Source organism: Oncorhynchus kisutch, linkage group LG4 (genome assembly GCF_002021735.2).
Source record: "Oncorhynchus kisutch isolate 150728-3 linkage group LG4, Okis_V2, whole genome shotgun sequence".
NCBI classification, from domain to species: Eukaryota; Metazoa; Chordata; class Actinopteri; order Salmoniformes; family Salmonidae; genus Oncorhynchus; species Oncorhynchus kisutch.
In genome coordinates this window covers 1334065-1361678 of record NC_034177.2, presented here as the reverse complement: position 1 = coordinate 1361678, position 27614 = coordinate 1334065, and the positions used below count along the sequence as shown (strand labels likewise).

The 27614-nt window shown below is 50.8% G+C and overlaps 1 protein-coding gene across 2 annotated transcripts in view; it reads right to left on the bottom strand.

The window, feature by feature from the left end:
• Window positions 1-27614, bottom strand: part of slc9a7 (solute carrier family 9 member 7) — a 95103-nt gene that overhangs the window by 20469 nt on the left and 47020 nt on the right. For both annotated transcript variants that reach the window (XM_031822264.1, XM_031822263.1), the window contains exon 12: window positions 15177-15330. In XM_031822264.1, coding sequence (XP_031678124.1) covers window positions 15177-15330 — 154 coding nt within the window. The remainder of the gene's footprint in view (window positions 1-15176; window positions 15331-27614) is intronic.

Genomic DNA, 27614 nt, shown 5'->3' with positions numbered 1-27614 from the left:
CTGTTACATTATCACATCCCAAATAAACCTTATCCCATCCCATATAAACCAGGTCACACTATCACATCCCATATAAACCCTATCACATCCCACATAAACACTATCACATCCCATATAAACCCTATCACATCCCATATAAACCCTATCACATCCCATATAAACCCTATCACATCCCATATAAACCATATCACATCCCATATAAACCCTATCACATCCCATATAAACCCTATCACATCACATCCCATATAAACCCAGTCACACTATAACATCCCATATAAACCCTATCACATCCCATATAAACCCTGTTACATTATCACATCCCATATAAACCCTATCACATCCCATATAAACCAGGTCACACGATCACATCCCATATAAACCCTATCACATCCCATATAAACCCTGTTACAGTATCACATCCCATATAAACACTGTTACAGTATCACATCCAATATAAACCCTATCACATCCCATATAAACCCTATCACATCCCATATAAACCCTATCACATCCCATATAAACCCTATCACATCCCATATAAACCCTATCACATCCCATATAAACCCAGTCACACTATCACATCCCATATAAACCCTATCACATCCCACATAAACACTATCACATCCCACATAAACCCAGTCACATCCCATATAAACCCTGTTACATTATCACATCCCATATAAACCCTATCACATCCCATATAAACCATATCACATCCCATATAAACCATATCACATCCCATATAAACCCTATCACATCACATCCCATATAAACCCAGTCACATCCCATATAAACCCAGTCACATCCCATATAAACCCAGTCACATCCCATATAAACCCAGTCACACTATCACATCCCATATAAACCCAGTCACACTATCACATCCCATATAAACCCAGTCACACTATCATATCCCATAAACACAGTCACACTATCATATCCCATATAAACGCAGTCACATCCTATATAAACTCAGCCACACTATCACATCCCAAATAAACCCAATCACACTATCACATATAAACCCTATTGCATCCCATATAAACCCAGTCACACTATCACATCCCATATAAACCCTATCAAATCCAATATAAACCCTATCACATCCCATATAAACCCTATCACATCCCATATAAACCCTGTTACAGTATCACATCCAATATAAACCCTATCACATCCCATATAAACCCTATCACATCACATATAAACCCTATCACATCACATATAAACCCTATCACATCCCATATAAACCCAGTCACACTATCACATCCCATATAAACCCTATCACATCCAATATAAACCCTATCACATCCCACATAAACACTATCACATCCCACATAAACCCTGTTACATTATCACATCCCATATAAACCCTGTTACATTATCACATCCCATATAAACCCTATCACATCCCATATAAACCATATCACATCCCATATAAACCATATCACATCCCATATAAACCCTATCACATCCCATATAAACCCTATCACATCCCATATAAACCCTATCACATCCCATATAAACCCAGTCACACTATCACATCCCATATAAACCCTATCACATCCCATATAAACCCTATCACATCCCATATAAACCCTATCACATCCCATATAAACCAGGTCACACTATCACATCCCATATAAACCCTATCACATCCCATATAAACCATATCACATCCCATATAAACCCTATCACATCACATCCCATATAAACCCAGTCACACTATAACATCCCATATAAACCCTATCACATCCCATATACACCCTGTTACATTATCACATCCCATATAAACCCTATCACATCCCATATAAACCCTGTTACAGTATCACATCCAATATAAACCCTATCACATCCCATATAAACCCTATCACATCCCATATAAACCCTATCACATCACATATAAACCCTATCACATCCCATATAAACCCAGTCACACTATCACATCCCATATAAACCCTATCACATCCCATATAAACCCTATCACATCCAATATAAACCCTATCACATCCCACATAAACACTATCACATCCCACATAAACCCTGTTACATTATCACATCCCATATAAACCCTGTTACATTATCACATCCCATATAAACCATATCACATCCCATATAAACCCAGTCACACTATCACATCCCATATAAACCCAGTCACATCCCATATAAACCCAGTCACATCCCATATAAACCCAGTCACATCCCATAAACCCAGTCACATCCCATAAACCCAGTCACATCCCATAAACCCAGTCACATCCCATAAACCCAGTCACATCCCATATAAACCCAGTCACAGTCACATCCCATAGAAACCCAGTCACATCCCATATAAACCCAGTCACATCCCATATAAACCCAGTCACATCCCATATAAACCCAGTTAAATCCCATATAAACCCAGTAACACTATCACATCCCATATAGACCCAGTCACATCCCATATGAACCCAGTCACACCCCATATAAACCCATTCACACTATCACATCCCATATAAACCCAGTCACACTATCACATCCCATAAACAGTCACACTATCATATCCCATATAAACGCAGTCACATCCCATAAAAATCCATTCACATCCTATATAAACCCAGTCACATCCCATATAAACCCAGCCACACTATCACATCCCATATAAACCCAGTCACATCCCATATAAACCCAGTCACATCCCATATTTGGCCCTGTTTGGCCCTGTCCGGGGGTGTCCTCGGATGGGGCCACAGTGTCTCCTGACCCCTCCTGTCTCAGCCTCCAGTATTTATGCTGCAGTAGTTTATGTGTCGGGGGGCTGGGGTCAGTTTGTTATATCTGGAGTACTTCTCCTGTCCTATTCGGTGTCCTGTGTGAATCTAAGTGTGCGTTCTCTAATTCTCTCCTTCTCTCTTTCTTTCTCTCTCTCGGAGGACCTGAGCCCTAGGACCATGCCCCAGGACTACCTGACATGATGACTCCTTGCTGTCCCCAGTCCACCTGGCCATGCTGCTGCTCCAGTTTCAACTTCCACCTGACTGTGCTGCTGCTCCAGTTTCAACTGTTCTGCCTTATTATTATTCGACCATGCTGGTCATTTATGAACATTTGAACATCTTGGCCATGTTCTGTTATAATCTCCACCCGGCACAGCCAGAAGAGGACTGGCCACCCCACATAGCCTGGTTCCTCTCTAGGTTTCTTCCTAGGTATTGGCCTTTCTAGGGAGTTTTTCCTAGCCACCGTGCTTCTACACCTGCATTGCTTGCTGTTTGGGGTTTTAGGCTGGGTTTCTGTACAGCACTTTGAGATATCAGCTGATGTACGAAGGGCTATATAAATACATTTGATTTGATTTGATTTGATTTGATATAAACCCAGTCACACTATAACATCCCAAATAAACCCAATCACACTATCACATCACATATAAACCCTATTGAATCCCATATAAACCCAGTCACACTATCACATCCCATATAAACCCTATCAAATCCAATATAAACCCTATCACATCCTATATAAACCCTATCACATCCTATATAAACCCTATCACATCCCATATAAACCCTATCACAACCCATATAAACCCTATCACATCCAATATAAACCCTATCACATCCCATATAAACCAGGTCACACTATCACATCCCATATAAACCCTGTTACATTATCACATCCCATATAAACCCTATCACATCCCATATAAACCAGGTCACACTATCACATCCCATATAAACCCTATCACATCCCATATAAACCCAGTTAAATCCCATATAAACCCAGTAACACTATCACATCCCATATAGACCCAGTCACATCCCATATAAAACCAGTCACACGATCACATCCCATATAAACCCAGTCACACTATCACATCCCATAAAAACCCAGTCACACTATCACATCCCATATAAACCCAGTCACACTATCACATCCCATATAAACCCAGTCACACTATCACATCCCATATAAACCCAGTCACACTATCACATCCCATATAAACCCAGTCACACTATCACATCCCATATAAACCCAGTCACACTATCACATCCCATATAAACCCAGTCACACTATCACATCCCATATAAACCCAGTCACATCCCATATAAACCCAGTCACATCCCATATAAACCCAGTCACATCCCATATAAACCCAGTCACATCCCATATAAACCCAGTCACATCCCATATAAACCCAGTCACACTATCACATCCCATATAAACCCAGTCACATCCCATATAACTGGCTGACTGACTGGCGTCTATGGATATTATGCTCAGTGGGTAGACTGACTGACTGGTGTCTATGGATATTATGCTCAGTGGGGTAGACTGACTGACTGGTGTTAGTGGATATTATGCTCAGTGGGGTAGACTGACTGACTGGTGTTAGTGGATATTATGCTCAGTGGGGTAGACTGACTGACTGGTGTCTATGGATATTATGCTCAGTGGGGTAGACTGACTGACTGGTGTCTATGGATATTATGCTCAGTGGGGTAGACTGACTGACTGGTGTCTATGGATATTATGCTCAGTGGGGTAGACTGACTGACTGACGTCTATGGATATTATGCTCAGTGGGGTAGACTGACTGACTGGTGTTAGTGGATATTATACTCAGTTAGCTGATGTGTAATAGTAATATAGAGAGACAGACAGACAGACTTGAGGGCCTACTGTGATGATGAAAGGATTATAGACAGAGAGCTATAATCTTTATAATCACTCAGCTTAGTAAAGCATTAATTGGCATCCATCTCAGATACATACGAGTTTGTGTTTTGGGTAGTGCACTACACATGCACTGATCCCATCCTGGCAAGTAGACAGACACAGCAGCTGGAGCTGACCTGAGGAGGACACTGAGAGGATCAGTCTGGTCTAGGCTACCCATGGGGACACGGCACTGCTGCCAGACCCTGAGCTCACCTGCATGATTTATTTTTATTTTTATAGTTATATCGTTCAATTTTGTTCGTTTTGTCTATATCTAAGTGCGTCGTCGCAAGTTTAAAAGTGTATTGTTCGTGGCATGTGTGACGACCTTAATCCTAATCACTGTATTATGCGGGAAAACATTAGAAAACATTAGAATCACTACCAGAAGTTGTCTTATCCATTAAAATGGATTTTGGGGGGTTTGTATCATTTGATTTACACAACATGCCTATCACTTTGTATATGCATTTTAAAAAAATTATTATGAAACAAACGAGAAAGAAGACAAAAAAACTGAAATTTAGCGTGCATAACTATTCACCCCCCAAAGTCAATACTTTGTAGAGCCAACTTTTGCAGCAATTACAGCTGCACGTCTCTTGGGGTATAAACTTGGCACATCTGGCCACTGGCCAGACTCCTTACCCCTAACCCTACTCTACCGAAAGCAGACTCCCTAACGCTTCCGACAGCAGACTCCCTACCCTACCGACAGCACACTCCCTACCCTACCGACAGCAGACGCCCTACCCTACCGACAGCAGACGCCCTACCCTACCGACAGCAGACGCCCTATCCCTACCCTACCGACAGCAGACTCCCTACCCTACCGACAGCAGACTCCCTACCCTACCGACAGCAGACTCCCTACCCTACCGACAGCAGACTCCCTACCCTACCGACAGCAGACTCCCTACCCCTACCGACAGCAGACTCCCTAACCCTACGCGCCGACAGCAGACTCCCTAACCCTACGCCGCCGACAGCAGACGCCCTACCCCTACCCCGCCGACAGCAGACGCCCTACCCCTACCCCGCCGACAGCAGACGCCCTACCCCGCCGACAGCAGACGCCCTACCCCGCCGACAGCAGACGCCCTACCCCGCCGACAGCAGACGCCCTACCCGCCGACAGCAGACGCCCTACCCCGCCGACAGCAGACTCCCTACCCCGCCGACCAGCAGACTCCCTACCCCGCCGACCAGCAGACTCCCTACCCCGCCCGACCAGCAGACTCCCTACCCCGCCGACCAGCAGACTCCCTACCCCGCCGACAGCAGACTCCCTACCCCGCCGACAGCAGACTCCCTACCCCGCCGACAGCAGACTCCCTACCCCTGCCGACAGCAGACTCCCTACCCCTGCCGACAGCAGACTCCCTACCCCTGCCGACAGCAGACTCCCTACCCCTGCCGACAGCAGACTCCCTACCCCTGCCGACAGCAGACTCCCTACCCCTGCCGACAGCAGACTCCCTACCCTACCGACAGCAGACTCCCTACCCTACCGACAGCAGACTCCCTACCCTACCGACAGCAGACTCCCTAACCCTACGCCGCCGACAGCAGAATCCCTAACCCTACGCCGCCGACAGCAGACGCCCTACCCCTACCCCGCCGACAGCAGACGCCCTACCCTACCCCGCCGACAGCAGACGCCCTACCCCGCCGACAGCAGACGCCCTACCCCGCCGACAGCAGACGCCCTACCCCGCCGACAGCAGACGCCCTACCCCGCCGACAGCAGACGCCCTACCCCGCCGACAGCAGACGCCCTACCCCGCCGACAGCAGACTCCCTACCCTACCGACAGCAGACTCCCTACCCTACCGACAGCAGACTCCCTACCCTACCGACAGCAGACTCCCTAACCCTACGCCGCCGACAGCAGAATCCCTAACCCTACGCCGCCGACAGCAGACGCCCTACCCCTACCCCGCCGACAGCAGACGCCCTACCCCTACCCCGCCGACAGCAGACTCCCTACCCTACCGACAGCAGACTCCCTAACCCTACGCCGCCGACAGCAGAATCCCTAACCCTACGCCGCCGACAGCAGACGCCCTACCCCTACCCCGCCGACAAGCAGACGCCCTACCCCTACCCCGCCGACAGCAGACGCCCCTACCCCGCCGACAGCAGACGCCCTACCCCGCCGACAGCAGAGCCCTACCCCGCCGACAGCAGACGCCCCTACCCCGCCGACAGCAGACGCCCCTACCCCGCCGACAGCAGACGCCCTACCCCGCCGACCAGCAGACTCCCTACCCCGCCGACAGCAGACTCCCTACCCCGCCGACCAGCAGACTCCCCTACCCCGCCGACAGCAGACTCCCTACCCCGCGACAGCAGACTCCCCTACCCCGCGACCAGCGAACTCCCTACCCCCGCCGACAGCAGACTCCCTACCCCGCCGACCAGCGAGACTCCCACCCCGCCGACAGCAGACTCCCTACCCCGCCGACAGCAGACTCCCTACCCCGCCGACAGCAGACTACCTACCCCGCCGACAGCAGACTCCCTACCCGCCGACAGCAGACTCCCTACCCCGCCGACAGCAGACTCCCTACCCCGCCGACAGCAGACTCCCTACCCCGCCGAGCAGCAGACTCCCTACCCCGCCGACAGCAGACTCCCTACCCGCCGACAGCAGACTCCCTACCCCGCCGACAGCAGACTCCCTACCCCGCCGACAGCAGACTCCCTACCCTGCCCGACAGCAGACTCCCTACCCCTGCCGACAGCAGACTCCCTACCCCTGCCGACAGCAGACTCCCTACCCCCGCCGACAGCAGACTCCCTACCCCTGCCGACAGCAGACTCCCTACCCCGCGACAGCAGACTCCACTACCCCGCCGACAGCAGACTCCCTACCCCGCCGACGCAGACTCCCTACCCCGCCGACAGCAGACTCCCTACCCCGCCGACAGCAGACTCCCTACCCCGCCGACCAGCAGACTCCCTACCCCTGCCGACAGCAGACTCCCTACCCCTGCCGACAGGCAGACTCCCTACCCCTGCCGACAGCAGACTCCCTACCCCTGCCGACAGCAGACTCCCTACCCCTGCCGACAGCAGACTCCCTACCCCTGCCGACAGCAGACTCCCTACCCCTGCCGACAGCAGACTCCCTACCCCTGCCGACAGCAGACTCCCTACCCCTGCCGACAGCAGACTCCCTACCCCTGCCGACAGCAGACTCCCTACCCCTGCCGACAGCAGACTCCCTACCCCTGCCGACAGCAGACTCCCTACCCCTGCGACAGCAGACTCCCTACCCCTGCCGACAGCAGACTCCCTACCCCTGCCGACAGCAGACCTCCCTACCCCTGCCGACAGCAGACTCCCTACCCCTGCCGACAGCAGACTCCCTACCCCTGCCGACAGCAGGACTCCCTACCCCTGCCGACAGCAGACTCCCTACCCCTGCCGACAGCAGACTCCCTACCCCTGCCGACAGCAGACTCCCTACCCCTGCCGACAGCAGACTCCCTACCCCTGCCGACAGCAGACTCCCTACCCCTGCCGACAGCAGACTCCTCCCCTGCCGACAGCAGACTCCCTAACCCTACCCACAGCAGACTCCCTACCCTTACCCTACCCACAGCAGACTCCCTACCCTTACCCCTACCCACAGCGGACTCCCAAACTCTACCCTACCGACAGCGGACTCCTACCCCTACCCTACCGACAGCAGACTCCCTAACCCTACCCTACCGACAGCAGACTCCCTACCCCTACCCTACCGACAGCAGACTCCCTACCCCTACCCTACCGACAGCAGACTCCCTACCCCTACCGACAGCAGACTCCCTACCCCTACCCTACCGACAGCAGACTCCCTACCCCTACCCTACCAACAGCAGACTCCCTAACCCTACCCTACCGACAGCAGACTCCCTACCCCTACCCTACCGACAGCAGACTCCCTACCCCTACCCTACCGACAGCAGACTCCCTACCCCTACCCTACCGACAGCAGACCCCCTACCCCTACCCTACCGACAGCAGACTCCCTACCCCTACCCTACCGACAGCAGACTCCCTACCCCTACCCTACCGACAGCAGACTCCCTAACCCTACCCTACCGACAGCAGACCCCCTACCCTAGCGATAGCAAACTCCCTGACCCTGCCCCTACCGACAGCAGACTCGCTACCCCTACCGACAGCAGACTCGATACCCCTACAGACAGCAGACTCCCTACCCCTATCGACAGCAGACTCCCTACCCCCTACCGACAGCAGACTCCCTACCCCTACCCTACTGACAGCAGACTCCCTAACCCTGCCCTACCGACAGCAGACTCCCTAACCCTACCCACAGCAGACTCCCTACCCTTACCCTACCGACAGCAGACTCCCTACCCTTACCCTACCCACAGCAGACTCCCTACCCTTTCCCTACCCACAGCAGACTCCCTAACCCTGCCCTACCGACAGCAGACTCGCTACCCCACCCTACCGACAGCAGACTCCCTAACCCTAACGCTACCGACAGCAGACTCCCTAACCCTAACCAGAGCAGACTCCCTACCCTTACCCTACCGACAGCAGACTCCCAAACTCTACCCTACCGACAGCAGACTCCCTAACCCACCCTACCGACAGCAGACTCCCTAACCCTACCCTACCGACAGCAGACTCCCTAACCCTACCGACAGCAGACTCCCTACCCCTACCGACAGCAGACTCCCTACCCCTACCCTACCCACAGCAGACTCCCAAACTCTACCCTACCGACCAGCAGACTCCCAAACTCTACCCTACCGACAGCAGACTCCCTAACCCACCCTACCGACAGCAGACTCCCTAACCCTACCCTACCGACAGCAGACTCCCTAACCCTACCCTACCGACAGCAGACTCCCTACCCCTACCCTACCGACAGCAGACTCCCTACCCCTACCCTACCGACAGCAGACTCCCTACCCCTACCCTACCGACAGCAGACCCCCTACCCTAGCGACAGCAAACTCCCTGACCCTGCCCTACCGACAGCAGACTCCCTAACCCTGCCCTACCGACAGCAGACTCGCTACCCCTACCGACGCAGACCGACAGCAGACCGACAGCAGACTCCCTAACCCACCCTACCGACAGCAGACTCCCTACCCCCACCCTACCGACAGCAGACTCCCTACCCTACCGACAGCAGACTCCCTACCCCACCCTACCCACCCCACCCTACCGACAGCAGACTCCCTACCCCTACCCTACCGACAGCAGACTCCCTACCCCTAACGCTACCGACAGCAGACTCCCTAACCCTAACGCTACCGACAGCAGACTCCCTAACCCTACCGACAGCAGACTCCCTAACGCTACCGACAGCAGACTCCCTAACGCTACCGACAGCAGACTCCCTAACGCTACCGACAGCAGACTCCCTAACCCTAACGCTACCGACAGCAGACTCCCTAACCCTAACGCTACCGACAGCAGACTCCCTAACCCTAACGCTACCGACAGCAGACTCCCTAACCCTAACGCTACCGACAGCAGACTCCCTAACCCTAACGCTACCGACAGCAGACTCCCTAACCCTAACGCTACCGACAGCAGACTCCCTAACCCTAACGCTACCGACAGCAGACTCCCTAACCCTAACGCTACCGACAGCAGACTCCCTAACCCTAACGCTACCGACAGCAGACTCCCTAACCCTAACGCTACCGACAGCAGACTCCCTAACCCTAACGCTACCGACAGCAGACTCCCTAACCCTAACGCTACCGACAGCAGACTCCCTAACCCTAACGCTACCGACAGCAGACTCCCTAACCCTAACGCTACCGACAGCAGACTCCCTAACCCTAACGCTACCGACAGCAGACTCCCTAACCCTAACGCTACCGACAGCAGACTCCCTAACCCTAACGCTACCGACAGCAGACTCCCTAACCCTAACGCTACCGACAGCAGACTCTCTAACCCTAACGCTACAGACAGCAGACTCCCTAACCCTACCGACAGCAGACTCCCCAACCCTACCGACAGCAGACTCCCCAACCCTACCGACAGCAGACTCCCCAACCCTACCCTACCGACAGCAGACTCCCCAACCCTACCCTACCGACAGCAGACTCCCCAACCCTACCGACAGCAGACTCCCCAACCCTACCGACAGCAGACTCCCCAACCCTACCGACAGCAGACTCCCTAACCCTAACGCTACCGACAGCAGACTCCCTAACCCTAACCCTACCGACAGCAGACTCCCTAACCCTACCGACAGCAGACTCCCTAACCCTACCGACAGCAGACTCCCCAACCCTACCGACAGCAGACTCCCCAACCCTACCCTACCGACAGCAGACTCCCCAACCCTACCCTACCGACAGCAGACTCCCCAACCCTACCCTACCGACAGCAGACTCCCCAACCCTACCCTACCGACAGCAGACTCCCCAACCCTACCGACAGCAGACTCCCCAACCCTACCGACAGCAGACTACCTAACCCTACCGACAGCAGACTCCCTAACCCACCCTACCAACAGCAGACTCCCTAACCCTACCCCTGCCTTACCATTGGCTGCTCTGCTGCTCAGTAAGTCAGTGTGACGAGAGGCAGGAGGCCTGCTATCAGTGACTGTCAAACACACACAGATCCATGACCCAGAACAGACTGACCCTAACGCTACCGACAGCAGACTCCCTAACGCTACCGACAGCAGACTCTCTAACCCTAACGCTACCGACAGCAGACTCCCTAACCCTACCGACAGCAGACTCCCTAACCCTACCGACAGCAGACTCCCCAACCCTACCCTACCGACAGCAGACTCCCCAACCCTACCGACAGCAGACTCCCCAACCCTACCGACAGCAGACTCCCCAACCCTACCCTACCGACAGCAGACTCCCTAACCCTACCCCTGCCTTACCATTGGCTGCTCTGCTGCTCAGTAAGTCAGTGTGACGAGAGGCAGGAGGCCTGCTATCAGTGACTGTCAAACACACACAGATCCATGACCCAGAACAGACTGGCTTCTCTCCTCCAAACACATGCTATAGTCCCTTTTGGCACGTCTCTGGGCACTAATAGTGATGGGTTTAAGTGAACCGGGTTAACCCTACAGACTTCTCAGATTAACCAAAAGACATTACAGTATGAAGATAGGCTAAAACTGCTTCTCCATTAGATGTTATGGCGAAGTTGGCTAGCTAAGCTCATGCCTAGAAACATCATTGGGTCTAGAGGTTGCCTCGCGACAAACTTCACATTTTGCAGGCCTTCAAATCAAAGGCACGGACGATATAAAGTCGTTTTTAACAAAACAACTACTTAAGACATTAGCTCCAATCTAGGCCGTCTCTTTCGATTTCGAGAAAATGTATAACTCAGGAAGAATGATTGACTTCTCTCATGGACTTCTTAAAGTCCAAACCCCAGCCTGGTCTGTTTGACATGCCTTCTTGGGAGTCTCACCATGTTGCTCCTCTCAGGTTTAGAAACTGTGGATTAACCCTGTCTGTACACCACACAGAGACAGCATTAGTCATTCAAATGAGCAGCTGCCAACACACATCACTACCCATAATCCTCTTTACTCTGATCAATATGGACCAGGGCCTGGCCAGACCATACTGGATGACAGACAGGCAGATAGTCATGTTAGATAAGCTCTTCAAACAACTCACTCTGACAGTGAGTTTGACATCACATCACAGGTAATATGTCCATTCCCAGAGCAGCAGGTAGAGTCACCTGGCCCGACATCCCTAATCTTAGCAGCAGGTGGAGTTACCTGGCCCGACATCTCTACTATTAGCAGCAGGTAGAGTTACCTGGCCCGACATCCCTACTATTAGCAACAGGTGGAGTTACCTGGCCCGACATCCCTACTATTAGCAACAGGTGGAGTTACCTGGCCCGACATCCCTACTTTTAGCAACAGGTAGAGTTACCTGGCCTGACATCCCTAATATTAGAAGCAGGTACTACAGTCCTCTAGGTGGTACTACAGCCCTCTAGGTGATACTACAGTCCTCTAGTTGGTACTACAGTCAGGTACTACAGTCCTCTAGGTGGTAGTACAGCCCTCTAGAGCTGCAGTCAGGAATGACAGACTTCTGGCTGAACACTGTCCTGCACAGGAGCACCTTTCCACTCTCCCAGCAGTTCCCATGGTGACAGTTAGGGGGAACTACAGTGGTGGATGGATAAAGAGGTGTAAAGATTTGGGCCAATGGGTGAAGCTGCTGTAGGGCTCTCTGGCCCCACCTTCTGGGTAACACCACACAGACTCACCCTCACCAAACCACACAGACTGTCTCACCCTCACCAAACCACACAGACTGTCTCACCCTCACCAAACCACACAGACTGTCTCACCCTCACCAAACCACACAGACTGTCTCACCCTCACCAAACCACACAGACTGTCTCACCCTCACCAAACCACACAGACTGTCTCACCCTCACCAAACCACACAGACTGTCTCACCCTCACCAAACCGCGAGAACTGGAATTACGTAACAAACAAATAATTGTAATTAAAAGGGGCTGGACAGAGTGAATAGGGGAATAGGGATCTGGTCTGAAGTAGTACACTATATAGGGAATAGGGCTCTGGTCTATAGTAGTGCACTATATAGGGAATGGGGGCTCTGGTCTAAAGTAGTGCACTATATAGGGAATAGGGCTCTGGTCTGAAGTAGTACACTATATAGGTAATAGGGCTCTGGTCTGAAGTAGTACACTATATAGGGAAATAGGGCTCTGGTCTAAAGTAGTGCACTATATAGGGAATAGGGCTCTGGTCTGAAGTAGTACACTATATAGGGAATAGGGCTCTGGTCTAAAGTAGTGCACTATATAGGGAATAGGGCTCTGGTCTGAAGTAGTACACTATATAGGGAATAGGGCTCTGGTCTATAGTAGTGCACTATATAGGGAATAGGGCTCTGGTCTAAAGTAGTGCTCTATATAGGGAATAGGGCTCTGGTCTATAGTAGTGCACTATATAGGGAATAGGGCTCTGGTCTAAAGTAGTGCACTATATAGGGAATAGGGCTCTGGTCTAAAGTAGTGCACTATATAGGGAATAGGGCTCTGGTCTAAAGTAGTGCACTATATAGGGAATAGGGCTCTGGTCTAAAGTAGGGCACTATATAGGGAATAGGGCTCTGGTCTAAAGTAGTGCACTATATAGGGAATAGGGCTCTGGTCTAAAGTAGTGCACTATATAGGGAATAGGGCTCTGGTCTAAAGTAGGGCACTATATAGGGAATAGGGCTCTGGTCTAAAGTAGTGCACTATATAGGGAATAGGGCTCTGGTCTAAAGTAGTGCACTATATAGGTAATAGGGCTCTGGTCTATAGTAGTGCACTATATAGGGAATAGGGCTCTGGTCTATAGTAGTGCACTATATAGGGAATAGGGCTCTGGTCTAAAGTAGTGCTCTATATAGGGAATAGGGCTCTGGTCTAAAGTAGTGCACTATATAGGGAATAGGGCTCTGGTCTGAAGTAGTACACTATATAGGGAATAGGGCTCTGGTCTATAGTAGTGCACTATATAGGGAATAGGGCTCTGGTCTAAAGTAGTGCTCTATATAGGGAATAGGGCTCTGGTCTATAGTAGTGCACTATATAGGGAATAGGGCTCTGGTCTAAAGTAGTGCACTATATAGGGAATAGGGCTCTGGTCTAAAGTAGTGCACTATATAGGGAATAGGGCTCTGGTCTAAAGTAGTGCACTATATAGGGAATAGGGCTCTGGTCTAAAGTAGGGCACTATATAGGGAATAGGGCTCTGGTCTAAAGTAGTGCACTATATAGGGAATAGGGCTCTGGTCTAAAGTAGTGCACTATATAGGGAATAGGGCTCTGGTCTAAAGTAGGGCACTATATAGGGAATAGGGCTCTGGTCTAAAGTAGTGCACTATATAGGGAATAGGGCTCTGGTCTAAAGTAGTGCACTATATAGGTAATAGGGCTCTGGTCTATAGTAGTGCACTATATAGGGAATAGGGCTCTGGTCTATAGTAGTGCACTATATAGGGAATAGGGCTCTGGTCTAAAGTAGTGCTCTATATAGGGAATAGGGCTCTGGTCTATAGTAGTGCACTATATAGGGAATAGGGCTCTGGTCTAAAGTAGTGCACTATATAGGGAATAGGGCTCTGGTCTAAAGTAGGTCACTATATAGGGAATAGGGCTCTGGTCTAATGTAGTGCACTATATAGGGAATAGGGCTCTGGTCTAAAGTAGTGCACTATATAGGGAATAGGGCTCTGGTCTAAAGTAGTGCACTATATAGGGAATAGGGCTCTGGTCTAATGTAGTGCACTATATAGGGAATAGGGCTCTGGTCTAAAGTAGTGCACTATATAGGGAATAGGGCTCTGGTCTAAAGTAGTGCACTATCTAGGTAATAGGGTAAAGGAGAGAGGTTATTCTGTGTGTAGCCATGACAACATGGGGGTGGTCCCTCCTCCAAACACCCACACATATATCTAACCTTATGTGTAGCCATGACAACATGGGGGTGGTCCCTCCTCCAAACACCCAGACGGTGAAGAAGACGATGAGGAGGGTGGTGGTGAACGTCATCTGACGGGCGTAGGTAGCTGTGTCCCGGATTGCCAGGGCAAACGCCATTGCCCCCCGCAGGCCTGGAGAGGAACACACAAGCAAATCACTCAATCAAGCGTATTTTTAAAGCCCCTTTATACATCAGCAGTTGTCAAAGTCCTTTAGAGTAAATCCACCTAGCTAGTGACGTCTGGAGAGGAACCCACGGTAAAACCGCCTAGCTAGTGACGTCTGGAGAGGAACCCACGGTAAAACCACCTAGCTAGTGACGTCTGGAGAGGAACCCACGGTAAAACCACCTAGCTAGTGACGTCTGGAGAGGAACCCACGGTAAAACCGCCTAGCTAGTGACGTCTGGAGAGGAACCCACGGTAAAACCGCCTAGCTAGTGACGTCTGGAGAGGAACCCACGGTAAAACCGCCTAGCTAGTGACGTCTGGGGAGGAACCCACAGTAAAACCACCTAGCTAGTGACGTCTGGAGAGGAACCCACGGTAAAACCGCCTAGCTAGTGACGTCTGGGGAGGAACCCACAGTAAAACCACCTAGCTAGTGACGTCTGGAGAGGAACCCACGGTAAAACCACCTAGCTAGTGACGTCTGGAGAGGAACCCACGGTAAAACCACCTAGCTAGTGACGTCTGGAGAGGAACCCACGGTAAAACCACCTAGCTAGTGACGTCTGGAGAGGAACCCACAGTAAAACCGCCTAGCAAGTGACGTCTGGGGAGGAACCCACAGTAAAACCGCCTAGCTAGTGACGTCTGGAGAGGAACCCACGGTAAAACCACCTAGCTAGTGACGTCTGGAGAGGAACCCACGGTAAAACCACCTAGCTAGTGACGTCTGGAGAGGAACCCACGGTAAAACCGCCTAGCTAGTGACGTCTGGGGAGGAACCCACGGTAAAACCACCTAGCTAGTGACGTCTGGAGAGGAACCCACGGTAAAACCGCCTAGCTAGTGACGTCTGGAGAGGAACCCACGGTAAAACCGCCTAGCTAGTGACGTCTGGAGAGGAACCCACGGTAAAACCGCCTAGCTAGTGACGTCTGGAGAGGAACCCACGGTAAAACCGCCTAGCTAGTGACGTCTGGAGAGGAACCCACGGTAAAACCACCTAGCTAGTGACGTCTGGAGAGGAACCCACGGTAAAACCACCTAGCTAGTGACGTCTGGAGAGGAACCCACGGTAAAACCGCCTAGCTAGTGACGTCTGGGGAGGAACCCACGGTAAAACCACCTAGCTAGTGACGTCTGGAGAGGAACCCACGGTAAAACCGCCTAGCTAGTGACGTCTGGAGAGGAACCCACGGTAAAACCGCCTAGCTAGTGACGTCTGGAGAGGAACCCACGGTAAAACCGCCTAGCTAGTGACGTCTGGAGAGGAACCCACGGTAAAACCGCCTAGCTAGTGACGTCTGGAGAGGAACCCACGGTAAAACCACCTAGCTAGTGACGTCTGGAGAGGAACCCACGGTAAAACCACCTAGCTAGTGACGTCTGGAGAGGAACCCACAGTAAAACCACCTAGCTAGTGACGTCTGGAGAGGAACCCACGGTAAAACCACCTAGCTAGTGACGTCTGGAGAGGAACCCACGGTAAAACCACCTAGCTAGTGACGTCTGGAGAGGAACCCACAGTAAATCCACCTAGCTAGTGATGTCTGGAGAGGAACCCACAGTAAAACCACCTAGCTAGTGACATCTGGAGAGGAACCCACAGTAAAACCACCTAGCTAGTGATGTCTGGAGAGGAACCCCCAGTAAAACCACCTAGCAGCTAGTGATGTCTGGAGAGGAACCCACAGTACCCCCACCTAGCTAGTGACGTCTGGAAAGGAACCCACGGTAAAACCGCCTAGCTAGTGACGTCTGGAGAGGAACCCACATAATGGGTGGGTGTCAGAGCCCTGTGGAGTGGGTGGGTGTCATCAGAGTGCTGTGGAGTGGGTGGGTGTCAGAGCCCTGTGGAGTGGGTGGGTGTCAGAGCCCTGTGGAGTGGGTGGGTGTCAGAGCCCTGTGGAGTGGGTGGGTGTCAGAGCCCTGTGGAGTGGGTGGGTGTCAGAGCCCTGTGGAGTGGGTGGGTGTCATCAGAGTGCTGTGGAGTGGGTGGGTGTCAGAGCCCTGTGGAGTGGGTGGGTGTCAGAGCCCTGTGGAGTGGGTGGGTGTCAGAGCCCTGTGGAGTGGGTGGGTGTCAGAGCCCTGTGGAGTGGGTGGGTGTCAGAGTCTCTTCCCATCACACAGCTGACTATAGCAGAGTCTCTTCCCATCACACAGCTGACTATAGCAGAGTCTCTTCCCATCACACAGATGACTATAGCAGAGTCTCTTCCCATCACACAGATGACTATAGCAGAGTCTCCTCTCATCACACAGCTGACTATAGCAGCATCTCTTCCCATCACACAGCTGACTATAGCAGAGTCTCCGCTCATCACACAGCTGACTATAGCAGCATCTCTTCCCATCACACAGCTGACGACAGCAGTCTCTTCCCATCACACAGATGACTAGAGCAGAGTCTCCTCCCATCACACAGCTGACTATAGCAGAGTCTCCTCCCATCACACAGCTGACTATAGCAGAGTCTCCTCTCATCACACAGCTGACTATAGCAGTCTCCTCTCATCACACAGCTGACTATAGCAGTCCCCTCCCATCACACAGCTGACTATAGCAGAGTCTCCTCTCATCACACAGCTGACTATAGCAGAGTCTCCTCCCATCACACAGCTGACTATAGCCGTCTCCTCCCATCACACAGCTGACTATAGCAGAGTCTCTTCCCATCACACAGCTGACTACAGCAGTCTCCCTTCCCATCACAAAGCTGACTACAGCAGTCTCCTCTCATCACACAGCTGACTATAGCAGAGTCTCTTCCCATCACACAGCTGACTATAGCAGCATCTCTTCCCATCACACAGCTGACTATAGCAGAGTCTCTTCCCATCACACAGCTGACTATAGCAGCATCTCTTCCCATCACACAGATGACTATAGCAGCGTCTCCTCTCATCACACATCTGACTATAGCAGTCTCCTCCCATCACACAGCTGACTATAGCATATTCTCCTCTCATCACACAGCTGACTATAGCAGAGTCTCCTCTCATCACACAGCTGACTACAGCAGTCTCCCTTCCCATCACAAAGCTGACTACAGCAGTCTCCTCTCATCACACAGCTGACTATAGCAGAGTCTCTTCCCATCACACAGCTGACTATAGCATATTCTCCTCTCATCACACAGCTGACTATAGCAGAGTCTCCTCTCATCACACAGCTGACTATAGCAGAGTCTCCTCCCATCACACAGATGACTATAGCAGAGTCTCCTCTCATCGCACAGCTGACTATAGCGGAGTGTACTCCCATCACACAGCTGACTATAGCATATTCTCCTCTCATCACACAGCTGACTATAGCAGAGTCTCCTCCCATCACACAGATGACTATAGCAGAGTCTCCTCTCATCGCACAGCTGACTATAGCGGAGTCTCCTCCCATCACACAGCTGACTATAGCAGAGTCTCCTCCCATCACACAGCTGACTATAGCAGAGTCTCCTCTCATCACACATCTGACTATAGCAGTCTCCTCCCATCACACAGCTGACTATAGCATATTCTCCTCTCATCACACAGCTGACTATAGCAGAGTCTCCTCCCATCACACAGCTGACTATAGCAGTCTCTTCCCATCACACAGCTGACTATAGCAGAGTCTCTTTCCCATCACACAGCTGACTATAGCAGAGTCTCCTCCCATCACACAGCTGACTATAGCAGAGTCTCCTCTCATCACACATCTGACTATAGCAGTCTCCTCCCATCACACAGCTGACTATAGCAGAGTCTCCTCTCATCACACAGCTGACTATAGCAGAGTCTCCTCCCATCACACAGCTGACTATAGCAGAGTCTCCTCTCATCACACAGCTGACTATAGCAGAGTCTCCTCCCATCACACAGCTGACTATAGCAGAGTCTCCTCTCATCACACAGCTGACTATAGCAGAGTCTCCTCCCATCACACAGCTGACTATAGCAGAGTCTCCTCTCATCACACAGCTGACTATAGCAGAGTCTCCTCCCATCACACAGCTGACTATAGCCGTCTCCTCCCATCACACAGCTGACTATAGCAGAGTCTCCTCTCATCACACAGCTGACTATAGCAGAGTCTCCTCCCATCACACAGCTGACTATAGCAGAGTCTCCTCTCATCACACAGCTGACTATAGCAGAGCCTCCTCTCATCACACAGCTGACTATAGCAGCATCTCTTCCCATCACACAGCTGACTATAGCAGAGTCTCTTCCCATCACACAGCTGACTATAGCAGCATCTCTTCCCATCACACAGATGACTATAGCAGCGTCTCCTCTCATCACACATCTGACTATAGCAGTCTCCTCCCATCACACAGCTGACTATAGCATATTCTCCTCTCATCACACAGCTGACTATAGCAGAGTCTCCTCTCATCACACAGCTGACTATAGCAGAGTCTCCTCCCATCACACAGCTGACTATAGCAGAGTCTCCTCCCATTACACAGCTGACTATAGCAGAGTCTCTTCCAATCACACAGCTGACTATAGCAGCGTCTCTTCCAATCACACAGCTGACTATAGCAGAGTCTCCTCCCAATCACACAGCTGACTATAGCAGAGTCTCCTCCCATCACACAGCTGACTATAGCAGAGTCTCCTCCCATCACACAGCTGACTATAGCAGAGTCTCCTCCCATTACACAGCTGACTATAGCAGAGTCTCCTCCCATCACACAGCTGACTATAGCAGTCTCCTCCCATCACACAGCTGACTATAGCAGAGTCTCCTCTCATCACACAGCTGACTATAGCAGAGTCTCCTCCCATCACACAGCTGACTATAGCAGAGTCTCCTCTCATCACACAGCTGACTATAGCAGAGCCTCCTCTCATCACAGCTGACTATAGCAGCATCTCTTCCCATCACACAGGTGACTATAGCAGAGTCTCTTCCCATCACACAGCTGACTATAGCAGCATCTCTTCCCATCACACAGCTGACTATAGCAGAGTCTCTTCCCATCACACAGCTGACTATAGCAGCATCTCTTCCCATCACACAGATGACTATAGCAGCGTCTCCTCTCATCACACATCTGACTATAGCAGTCTCCTCCCATCACACAGCTGACTATAGCATATTCTCCTCTCATCACACAGCTGACTATAGCAGAGTCTCCTCTCATCACACAGCTGACTACAGCAGTCTCCCTTCCCATCACACAGCTGACTACAGCAGTCTCCTCTCATCACACAGCTGACTACAGCAGTCTCCTCTCATCACACAGCTGACTATAGCAGAGTCTCCTCCCATTACACAGCTGACTATAGCAGAGTCTCTTCCAATCACACAGCTGACTATAGCAGCGTCTCTTCCAATCACACAGCTGACTATAGCAGAGTCTCCTCCCAATCACACAGCTGACTATAGCAGAGTCTCCTCCCATCACACAGCTGACTATAGCAGAGTCTCCTCCCATCACACAGCTGACTATAGCAGAGTCTCCTCCCAATCACACAGCTGACTATAGCAGAGTCTCCTCCCATCACACAGCTGACTATAGCAGAGTCTCCTCCCATCACACAGCTGACTATAGCAGAGTCTCCTCCCATTACACAGCTGACTATAGCAGAGTCTCTTCCAATCACACAGCTGACTACAGCAGTCTCTTCCCATCACACAGCTGACTATAGCAGCGTCTCTTCCAATCACACAGCTGACTATAGCAGAGTCTCTTCCAATCACACAGCTGACTATAGCAGAGTCTCCTCCCAATCACACAGCTGACTATAGCAGAGTCTCCTCCCATCACACAGCTGACTATAGCAGAGTCTCCTCTCATCACACAGCTGACTATAGCAGAGCCTCCTCTCATCACAGCTGACTATAGCAGCATCTCTTCCCATCACACAGGTGACTATAGCAGAGTCTCTTCCCATCACACAGCTGACTATAGCAGCATCTCTTCCCATCACACAGCTGACTATAGCAGAGTCTCTTCCCATCACACAGCTGACTATAGCAGCATCTCTTCCCATCACACAGATGACTATAGCAGCGTCTCCTCTCATCACACATCTGACTATAGCAGTCTCCTCCCATCACACAGCTGACTATAGCATATTCTCCTCTCATCACACAGCTGACTATAGCAGAGTCTCCTCTCATCACACAGCTGACTACAGCAGTCTCCCTTCCCATCACACAGCTGACTACAGCAGTCTCCTCTCATCACACAGCTGACTACAGCAGTCTCCTCTCATCACACAGCTGACTATAGCAGAGTCTCCTCCCATTACACAGCTGACTATAGCAGAGTCTCTTCCAATCACACAGCTGACTATAGCAGCGTCTCTTCCAATCACACAGCTGACTATAGCAGAGTCTCCTCCCAATCACACAGCTGACTATAGCAGAGTCTCCTCCCATCACACAGCTGACTATAGCAGAGTCTCCTCCCATCACACAGCTGACTATAGCAGAGTCTCCTCCCAATGACACAGCTGACTATAGCAGAGTCTCCTCCCAATGACACAGCTGACTATAGCAGAGTCTCCTCCCATCACACAGCTGACTATAGCAGTCTCTTCCCATCACACAGCTGACTATAGCAGAGTCTCCTCTCATCACACAGCTGACTATAGCAGAGTCTCCTCCCATCACACAGCTGACTATAGCCGTCTCCTCCCATCACACAGCTGACTATAGCAGAGTCTCCTCTCATCACACAGCTGACTATAGCAGAGTCTCCTCCCATCACACAGATGACTATAGCAGAGTCTCCTCTCATCGCACAGCTGACTATAGCGGAGTCTCCTCCCATCACACAGCTGACTATAGCAGAGTCTCCTCCCATCACACAGCTGACTATAGCAGAGTCTCCTCTCATCACACATCTGACTATAGCAGTCTCCTCCCATCACACAGCTGACTATAGCATATTCTCCTCTCATCACACAGCTGACTATAGCAGAGTCTCCTCCCATCACACAGCTGACTATAGCAGTCTCTTCCCATCACACAGCTGACTATAGCAGAGTCTCTTTCCCATCACACAGCTGACTATAGCAGAGTCTCCTCCCATCACACAGCTGACTATAGCAGAGTCTCCTCTCATCACACATCTGACTATAGCAGTCTCCTCCCATCACACAGCTGACTATAGCAGAGTCTCCTCTCATCACACAGCTGACTATAGCAGAGTCTCCTCTCATCACACAGCTGACTATAGCAGTCTCTTCCCATCACACAGCTGACTATAGCAGAGTCTCTTTCCCATCACACAGCTGACTATAGCAGAGTCTCCTCCCATCACACAGCTGACTATAGCAGAGTCTCCTCTCATCACACATCTGACTATAGCAGTCTCCTCCCATCACACAGCTGACTATAGCAGAGTCTCCTCTCATCACACAGCTGACTATAGCAGAGTCTCCTCTCATCACACAGCTGACTATAGCAGAGTCTCCTCTCATCACACAGCTGACTATAGCAGAGTCTCCTCCCATCACACAGCTGACTATAGCAGAGTCTCCTCTCATCACACAGCTGACTATAGCAGAGTCTCCTCCCATCACACAGCTGACTATAGCAGAGTCTCCTCTCATCACACAGCTGACTATAGCAGAGTCTCCTCCCATCACACAGCTGACTATAGCCGTCTCCTCCCATCACACAGCTGACTATAGCAGAGTCTCCTCTCATCACACAGCTGACTATAGCAGAGTCTCCTCCCATCACACAGCTGACTATAGCAGAGTCTCCTCTCATCACACAGCTGACTATAGCAGAGCCTCCTCTCATCACACAGCTGACTATAGCAGCATCTCTTCCCATCACACAGCTGACTATAGCAGAGTCTCCTCCCATCACACAGCTGACTATAGCAGAGTCTCCTCCCATTACACAGCTGACTATAGCAGAGTCTCTTCCAATCACACAGCTGACTATAGCAGCGTCTCTTCCAATCACACAGCTGACTATAGCAGAGTCTCCTCCCAATCACACAGCTGACTATAGCAGAGTCTCCTCCCATCACACAGCTGACTATAGCAGAGTCTCCTCCCATCACACAGCTGACTATAGCAGAGTCTCCTCCCATTACACAGCTGACTATAGCAGAGTCTCCTCCCATCACACAGCTGACTATAGCAGTCTCCTCCCATCACACAGCTGACTATAGCAGAGTCTCCTCTCATCACACAGCTGACTATAGCAGAGTCTCCTCCCATCACACAGCTGACTATAGCAGAGTCTCCTCTCATCACACAGCTGACTATAGCAGAGCCTCCTCTCATCACAGCTGACTATAGCAGCATCTCTTCCCATCACACAGGTGACTATAGCAGAGTCTCTTCCCATCACACAGCTGACTATAGCAGCATCTCTTCCCATCACACAGCTGACTATAGCAGAGTCTCTTCCCATCACACAGCTGACTATAGCAGCATCTCTTCCCATCACACAGATGACTATAGCAGCGTCTCCTCTCATCACACATCTGACTATAGCAGTCTCCTCCCATCACACAGCTGACTATAGCATATTCTCCTCTCATCACACAGCTGACTACAGCAGTCTCCCTTCCCATCACACAGCTGACTACAGCAGTCTCCTCTCATCACACAGCTGACTACAGCAGTCTCCTCTCATCACACAGCTGACTATAGCAGAGTCTCCTCCCATTACACAGCTGACTATAGCAGAGTCTCTTCCAATCACACAGCTGACTATAGCAGCGTCTCTTCCAATCACACAGCTGACTATAGCAGAGTCTCCTCCCAATCACACAGCTGACTATAGCAGAGTCTCCTCCCATCACACAGCTGACTATAGCAGAGTCTCCTCCCATCACACAGCTGACTATAGCAGAGTCTCCTCCCATCACACAGCTGACTATAGCAGAGTCTCCTCCCATTACACAGCTGACTATAGCAGAGTCTCCTCCCATCACACAGCTGACTATAGCAGTCTCCTCCCATCACACAGCTGACTATAGCAGAGTCTCCTCTCATCACACAGCTGACTATAGCAGAGTCTCCTCCCATCACACAGCTGACTATAGCAGAGTCTCCTCTCATCACACAGCTGACTATAGCAGAGCCTCCTCTCATCACAGCTGACTATAGCAGCATCTCTTCCCATCACACAGGTGACTATAGCAGAGTCTCTTCCCATCACACAGCTGACTATAGCAGCATCTCTTCCCATCACACAGCTGACTATAGCAGAGTCTCTTCCCATCACACAGCTGACTATAGCAGCATCTCTTCCCATCACACAGATGACTATAGCAGCGTCTCCTCTCATCACACATCTGACTATAGCAGTCTCCTCCCATCACACAGCTGACTATAGCATATTCTCCTCTCATCACACAGCTGACTATAGCAGAGTCTCCTCTCATCACACAGCTGACTACAGCAGTCTCCCTTCCCATCACACAGCTGACTACAGCAGTCTCCTCTCATCACACAGCTGACTACAGCAGTCTCCTCTCATCACACAGCTGACTATAGCAGAGTCTCCTCCCATTACACAGCTGACTATAGCAGAGTCTCTTCCAATCACACAGCTGACTATAGCAGCGTCTCTTCCAATCACACAGCTGACTATAGCAGAGTCTCCTCCCAATCACACAGCTGACTATAGCAGAGTCTCCTCCCATCACACAGCTGACTATAGCAGAGTCTCCTCCCATCACACAGCTGACTATAGCAGAGTCTCCTCCCAATCACACAGCTGACTATAGCAGAGTCTCCTCCCATCACACAGCTGACTATAGCAGAGTCTCCTCCCATCACACAGCTGACTATAGCAGAGTCTCCTCCCATTACACAGCTGACTATAGCAGAGTCTCTTCCAATCACACAGCTGACTACAGCAGTCTCTTCCCATCACACAGCTGACTATAGCAGCGTCTCTTCCAATCACACAGCTGACTATAGCAGAGTCTCTTCCAATCACACAGCTGACTATAGCAGAGTCTCCTCCCAATCACACAGCTGACTATAGCAGAGTCTCCTCCCATCACACAGCTGACTATAGCAGAGTCTCCTCTCATCACACAGCTGACTATAGCAGAGCCTCCTCTCATCACAGCTGACTATAGCAGCATCTCTTCCCATCACACAGGTGACTATAGCAGAGTCTCTTCCCATCACACAGCTGACTATAGCAGCATCTCTTCCCATCACACAGCTGACTATAGCAGAGTCTCTTCCCATCACACAGCTGACTATAGCAGCATCTCTTCCCATCACACAGATGACTATAGCAGCGTCTCCTCTCATCACACATCTGACTATAGCAGTCTCCTCCCATCACACAGCTGACTATAGCATATTCTCCTCTCATCACACAGCTGACTATAGCAGAGTCTCCTCTCATCACACAGCTGACTACAGCAGTCTCCCTTCCCATCACACAGCTGACTACAGCAGTCTCCTCTCATCACACAGCTGACTACAGCAGTCTCCTCTCATCACACAGCTGACTATAGCAGAGTCTCCTCCCATTACACAGCTGACTATAGCAGAGTCTCTTCCAATCACACAGCTGACTATAGCAGCGTCTCTTCCAATCACACAGCTGACTATAGCAGAGTCTCCTCCCAATCACACAGCTGACTATAGCAGAGTCTCCTCCCATCACACAGCTGACTATAGCAGAGTCTCCTCCCATCACACAGCTGACTATAGCAGAGTCTCCTCCCAATCACACAGCTGACTATAGCAGAGTCTCCTCCCATCACACAGCTGACTATAGCAGAGTCTCCTCCCATCACACAGCTGACTATAGCAGAGTCTCCTCCCATTACACAGCTGACTATAGCAGAGTCTCTTCCAATCACACAGCTGACTACAGCAGTCTCTTCCCATCACACAGCTGACTATAGCAGCGTCTCTTCCAATCACACAGCTGACTATAGCAGAGTCTCTTCCAATCACACAGCTGACTATAGCAGAGTCTCCTCCCAATCACACAGCTGACTATAGCAGAGTCTCCTCCCATCACACAGCTGACTATAGCAGTCTCCTCCCATCACACAGCTGATTATAGCAGAGTCTCCTCCAATCACACAGCTGACTATAGCAGTCTCCTCCCATCACACAGCTGACTATAGCAGTCATCAGAGAATGTCTAAGTGGCTCAGTTCATTGGTGTTTGAAGTCATTTGTATAAAGGGTAAACAGAAAAGGTGCCAGGACCGTCCCCCGCGCCACCTCCGTGTTGGTACATATCGGATCTGATACAGCCAGGTCCAGCCTTACCAACGCTGTTCTATTTGTCAGGTAGTTCACAATCCATTTGGCTTCATGTGGGTTTACGTTAATGTCCTTTAGCTTTTGGGCCTGCAGGTGGGGTTGTATGGTATTGAAAGCACTGGAGAAGTCAAAGAACATTGTTGTCACCACAGCCAGGCTTCTCCGGGTGTGGAGGAGGTAGGGCATCTTCAACACCAGTTTTTGGGCATCTAGGCACATTGCAAGGATCCAGATAGGCTGCCACCTCGACTCTTTATAAAAAGGTTTTCATGACTTGTGTGAAGTCTTTCAGTGCAGTCCCTCCTGCTTTCTTTGAAATGGGTACTATGCAGGATGTTTAGTAGGAATATCTATGAGGATTAGGGACAAGTTGAAAACATACTGCAGTCTTGACAGCCTGTTGATTAGCACACACCTTGAATCCTCTGGCTTTCACCCCATCAGGTCCTACTGACAGCCTGTTGATTAGCACACACCTTGAGTCCTCTGGCTTTCACCCCATCAGGTCCTACTGACAGCCTATTGATTAGCACACACCTTGAGTACTCTAGCTTTCACCCCATCAGGTCCTACTGACAGCCTGTTGATTAGCACACACCTTGAGTCCTCTGGCTTTCACCCCATCAGGTCCTACCGACTTCCTGGGATTGATCGTCTTCAGCAGCTTCACCAAATGTTCCTCCCAGATGCTCATGTTCTCAGTGCTTCCCAGATCCCCAGAGTCCAGCACCTCCCCAATCTGCTGTTGCTCTGCTGAGAAACTGGTTCAACTCTGTGGCTCTGTCCCTTCCCTCATCACTCTGTAGACGTCTCCTGGTGCTGTAGCTGTCATCTTCTTCATACCATCCCAGACATCCTTCATGTTTTTCTCTTGCAGTTTTCTAATTTCAGTTTGTATTTAGTGTCTTTCCTGATCAGCCCTTTAACCTCGTTCTGTACTACTGTCAACTAATCTCTATTTCCACTATGTAAACCCTCCTTCCTGATCAGCCCTTTAATCTCGTTCTGTACTACTGTCAACTAATCTCTATTTCC